This window comes from Tinamus guttatus, unplaced genomic scaffold (assembly GCF_059628265.1).
Source record: "Tinamus guttatus ecotype Peru unplaced genomic scaffold, ASM5962826v1 Tinamus_guttatus_pri_ptg000150l, whole genome shotgun sequence".
Classification (NCBI taxonomy): domain Eukaryota; kingdom Metazoa; phylum Chordata; class Aves; order Tinamiformes; family Tinamidae; genus Tinamus; species Tinamus guttatus.
Genome location: NW_028288684.1, coordinates 8,090,675 through 8,095,709, shown reverse-complemented (window position 1 = coordinate 8,095,709; position 5,035 = coordinate 8,090,675). Strand labels below are relative to the sequence as shown.

The window sequence follows — 5,035 nt, the reverse complement described above, 5'->3', positions numbered from 1 at the left end:
AAACGAACCCTTTCTCCCTGTTTACCCCTGGAGAAGGGATGAAATTTGGTACTGGTTGTGGAAATTTCAGAGCTAGATTCCAATTTCACCCTTGTGACTAGAAGGTCTTTTTCCCCTTAATCACACCTGCAAGAAAAGGAATTCTTTTTATTGTATTTCCTAGCTTTTTATGGTTATCTATAACCTTGATATTCTTCAAATGCATATTCTGTATATTTATCTTCCTTTTTTTCTTTCAATTTAAGAGACGATAAAGCCAACTGCTATGTAAGATCAGACCCATTATCTTCAGTTATGTGAATTTAGAATTCTCTGCATAATATAGACATCTATTTTTAAAATGTATATTATTTTCAGATACACTGGAGTATATATTTTATATTAACTGTGGTCTGATGATTAAATATTCATACCAAAATATTTTGTAAATGCATTTTGCCCACTATTTACCCTTAGACTTCAATGATTTTTGGAGCTTTTTCAGTGTATCATAAAAATATGTCCTCAGGCACATTATAACCTATTAAATTTCTCAGAAATGCTGTCAATGCCCATGTACAGTAGCCACTGTTCAAAAAAGCATCCTGGCCATTAATACATTTCTCAGAGGATCCAAGCTCAATAGACCATCTTATGGACCCCTAGCTTACCATATTTCTTTTTCTCTCTTAAAGTAAGATTATTCTGAAGTTCTTAAGAATGAAAATAAAAAAGCAACAAGAACCCAAACTTTCCTTAAATAGTCAAAAACTAATTTATATATTTTTAAAAATAATAATTAAAAAACATGTTTCTTTCCTGGGTTCCTTCTCTGTAAGGTTTAAGCCCAGAGCAACTTTGTATAAACCCCTGAAAATAGAGGTTTGCAATGGCAGTGCTGTCAGACCCTCAGCTCCAACACATAGAAAGTGCCACTCAAACAAGACCAGCACTTCCGACTTCCTTAGCTGGGGATGCATGAGCCCATACAGGACAGAATTTTGCTCTAGTTTAAGGTACTTACAGAAAGATCCACAATTTTAGAACTTGTAAAATTATCTACCTATAAAAACTAACTTTTGCTTACACTCTAGATAGTACAGACAGGGGATTTTTGTATATATATATATATATATTTATAAAAATCTGTAGCATTGAGGAAATCTGCTAAAATATGTATATATCTACACATGGAGAGCAAGTTATTGTATAAATGTGAACGGTGTGTATATATTGGCATTTAGTAGAATGTTTCCCTGAACCTGATTGTATTCCTCACCGGACAAGTATTGATGTAAACATCTGAGCCTAGGTTAGGTCTCTCTGTTACCCATTTACAGTAGAGCAGACTGAAACCAAACAAACAGATGGACAAACAAAAGTATTTTTCCTGTTAGACAAATCCACCTAACTCCTTAGTTAGCTACAGCACACAAGTCGATCAAGTCTGCTGCTGAGCAGTGCTCGTGTTCTTACATCAGGTCAAATACCTGTTAGGTTGTTCACTTTTTGCTTGGCATTTTTTCCAACATCTTGTAGAGCAAACACCATTTTCAGAGTCGAGCACCCTCCCTCCATGCCTCTTCCAGAAATGATTAAAAGAGAAGTGTATTGGAAAACCCTGGTGTTCCTCCTTGTGTAACTCTGCATCCTTTGAGAACTCATGGCACTGCTTCACATGAAGAAAGATGCTCGTTTAGGTTCATAATCCAAGTTCTGCTTCCACAAAGGCATGTAAAAATGAATCTCCCCAGTGTTCAGTGCTGCAGAAAAAAGGTACAAAGGTAAAAAAAAAGTGCTTGAAAAGAAGCTGACTTTTCATATTCAGGCATACAGTATAAGAAGAAGGGATTTGGAAGTGCAGGCCCCTGGAGTACATGAAAGGAAGCCTCTTAGGTGCCTTTCTTCAGGTGATGCAAAACTACTTCATTATTAGCAGTCTCCTACACAGACTTTCACGCACCAAACTTGTTGTCCATCTTTGTTTCCACCTCGTATTCAGCTACTTTTTGGCACTGTCCTGGTATGTGGCAGCTTTGACTGTAGTCCCTGCTAAGCCCCTGTTGCTGACCCGGCGCACCAGTACTTTCGAGACAGGGATTTTTGTTCTGTGTATCTCACTTTTGGCCAGGTGATGGTGTGCGACGTGGTGGCTGTTGCTGGCATCTGCTGTATGGCTGGGAGGATGAGATGCAAGGTGTTTAATGCTGATGGGTATCTTGGAGTCCTTCACGGCGCTTGAGGGTGTTTTCGGTGTGCACGTGGTGGTTATTGGCGACACAGGCTTGGAGCGCGGCACACTGGTGACCTGTTCATCAGGAGGTCCCCCTGGTGGGTTCTCATCTGGCTCAGCATAGAGGTCATAGAGAGCATCCCCGCTGTAGCTGTCCCTGGGGATGGTCTCCTTCTGGATGCTCATGGTGCTGTCTTCCTCGGGCCCAGGAGTGGTGGAATCCCAGTAGCCCTCATCACTGTTTGGGATGCCTTCGTGCTGCTCCTTCTCCCTGACTTTCTGCTCCTCTTTGTGGTTGAGATGAATGGGAATCTGGTTGACACCACCACGCTTCACCACCACCCTGTTCTGGGCCCCCTCAGTCCCTCGGGTCTCCTTCAGCCCCTCAGGTGTCCTTGTCCCTCCTCCACCTCCTCCTGCTATGTGGGTATCTGGGCTTCGCTCCTCTGTCTGTGACAGCATATCCCAAAACTCCTGAAGGCAGGTGTCATCCACCTGGTCCGGACTCGCCATCTCCTCCCCTCCTCCTTGGTAGGCCACCATGGTGGGGTGCTTCTTGGCGGCGCCCAGCTTGCCGGCCCCGGGGGTGCTCTTCCCGCAGGCGCCACTCCCGCCGCCCCCTTCCTCTTCCTGGTCCGCAATAATATCTCCGCAGCCTGTAAGAGAGTCAAAGCTTTTCAGTGAAGTCACGTCAGCAAACATCAAACAAATACGATCAATCGATTGCTCTGAGGGTGGATCAACAGAGGAAGGGTCAGGGGCTGCTGCCGTCTCTTGACCGCTATCACATTCAGGTTCAACAAGGGGAATAGTCGTTATTGGAATGTCACCTGTTATGGCCGCATCCTTCGCAGTCCCAACCTCTCCCGCGCCCAGGTCCGGTCGCTCGGGGCAGAGCTCCTCGGGTCGCGTCCCAGCAGCGGCAGGATCCTCCCTGGGGGGGGCTCTGCTGTCCTGCGGCTCCCCGGCTCCCGCATCTGGCTCCTGGGCTGAGACGTGCAGGTCTCCAACGGGCTTCTCGATGGACGATTCGATGCTAATTTCAACGGCGCCGTTTGGGGTCTCAGACAAAGGTTTGGGGGTTTCCTCCTTGATGCATTCCAAGCTGGCGGTCAGCGACCCCGGCATAATGAGACCCGATTGGATTTCGGAGCTTTCCCCCCTCTCCTCCTTGCCATTTTTGTCCTTCCTATGCCACCGCATACTGCTGAAGATCCCTTTCAGCCCCTTCTTTTGTCTGCCGCCAGCCCGCGGGTCTGCGCTCTCCCCCTTGCCGTTTTCCGATTTCCCGTTCTTCTTGAGCAGAGAGAAGAAGCTGTGTGACTTGGCCACCGCACTGTTGGACGAGACGCCGAGGCTGGCTACCGCCGGCGGGTTTGCATCCCTGCTCGGCTGGTCGCTGCCGTTGCCGCCGCCGCTCGGTTCCTCCTTCTTGCTGCTCTCCAGCACGGCATCGGCTAAGCCGTCATGCGTCTTGCTTCGCACCATCCCAGTTTTGCCCGTGCCTTTCCCGTCCCCACCTTTGTTTTTCACCCCAAAGATGCTCGGCATGGGGCCGCCGGATTTCCTCCTCTTGAACAGCTTGAAGGCGGTTTTGTTGATCTTGCCCGACGGCTGCTCCACGGCCGGGGGCTCGGCACAGTCGCAGTGCGAGTCCATGGCTGCTGCCCGCCGCCTCCGTCCCCGCCGCCGCCGCCTCTCCCTCCCGCAGACCCCCCAGATGCCCGGCGCGATTCCCCTCACTGACAGCCCCGCCGCCTCCGCTGCCTCCCGCTCATCGCCATGGCAACCCGCAGAGGGATAAGCCGCTTTCCTCCGCCGCCGCCGCCGCCGGCCTGCGCGGGGCTGCCGCCATCCGCTCTCAATCAACCTGAGCTGCTGCGGCGGCTGCGCCGGCAGCACCCGTGCCCCCACCCCTCCCCAGAAGGGTTTATATAACTTAACCCGTGTGGTCCCGCGGCGGCGCGCGCTCGTGGGTGCGCGGCGCTGGCGGGCCGTTTGCGTGGTGGCAGGCTCGCCACGTGACGGCGGCGCTGGGATGTGGCAAGTCACGCACGGCCCTCGGGGTGGAGGAGAGCCTGCTGCTCCCGGCTTCCCTCGCCAGGTCCCCATCTCTGCCTCTCCTCGCCTCTTTCATTCCTCCACGCAAAACTGGGTCCTCGCCGCTGCGTGCGGGCCTCCTGGCCAAGCCAGGCACTGGTGTCCTCCAGCGCGGCGGCTACAGCGCCACGGCCCTGCCGCCCCAACACAGCCGCATGGAGCTCCTCCTGGCCACAATCCTATCCAAAACCCTGAGCAAAGGGACCCCCCTGGAGCTGTGCCCGTGCCAAGCGGTGTCCCCGGCGTGGCCATGGTGCCCTTTCGCCTTGCACCTGGGCACTGCAGCCCCTCTCCCCTGTATGGCCTCGCTTGGGGCTCCTCAAAGCCAGAGTGCCCGTCTGGACGCGTGTAACAGCCCCAAATGCAGGAGAGAACCATCACAGAGGAGCTGTATGTTTGCCCTTTGGCTTAGGCTAAATGTTTTTCTGTTGACTGCACTGTTTGCAGGAATTTTAAAGAATTTTATTTATTTATTTTTAAACATCATCAGACATTCATTGCACTTTCCCAGGGGACCAGGTTGAATTATCTGTTGTGAATAATTCATCCCATGAGTTTAGTCCTTTTTCTGTTCGTGTGTATAAAGTTCCACTTAAATTTGTAATCACCACATGCTCAATAAGAGCAATATGGACTCATAATTCAACTTACAGGTCTCTCCTGCCTTCTGCAAGAGGAAAGGACAAATGAGCCCAAAGCTCTGATTTTGGCTAGAGGAAAAGC

The 5,035-nt window shown here is 50.4% G+C and overlaps 1 protein-coding gene across 1 annotated transcript; it reads right to left on the bottom strand.

Annotated features, from left to right (window-relative positions):
* Nucleotides 1–951: 951 nt before the first annotated feature.
* On the bottom strand, nt 952–3,923 carry AMER2 (APC membrane recruitment protein 2). The gene is made up of 2 exons (XM_088522198.1): nt 3,043–3,923; nt 952–2,868 (listed from the first exon to the last, which is right to left on the bottom strand). The coding sequence occupies exons 1-2, from the start codon at nt 3,869–3,871 to the stop codon at nt 1,982–1,984; spliced, it is 1,716 nt and encodes a 571-aa protein (XP_088378324.1). The 5' UTR covers nt 3,872–3,923; the 3' UTR covers nt 952–1,981.
* Between the last annotated feature and the right edge of the window lie 1,112 nt (nt 3,924–5,035).

What these genes read in the sequence shown, in the direction of transcription:
- AMER2 (XM_088522198.1), bottom strand. Translation starts at nt 3,871, where the DNA reads ATGGACTCGCACTGCGACTGTGCCGAGCCCCCGGCCGTGGAGCAGCCG. An exon ending in GAAGGATGCGGCCATAACAG is followed by an intron (nt 2,869 to 3,042) that starts GTGACATTCCAA and finishes ACTCTCTTACAG; the next exon opens with GCTGCGGAGATATTATTGCG.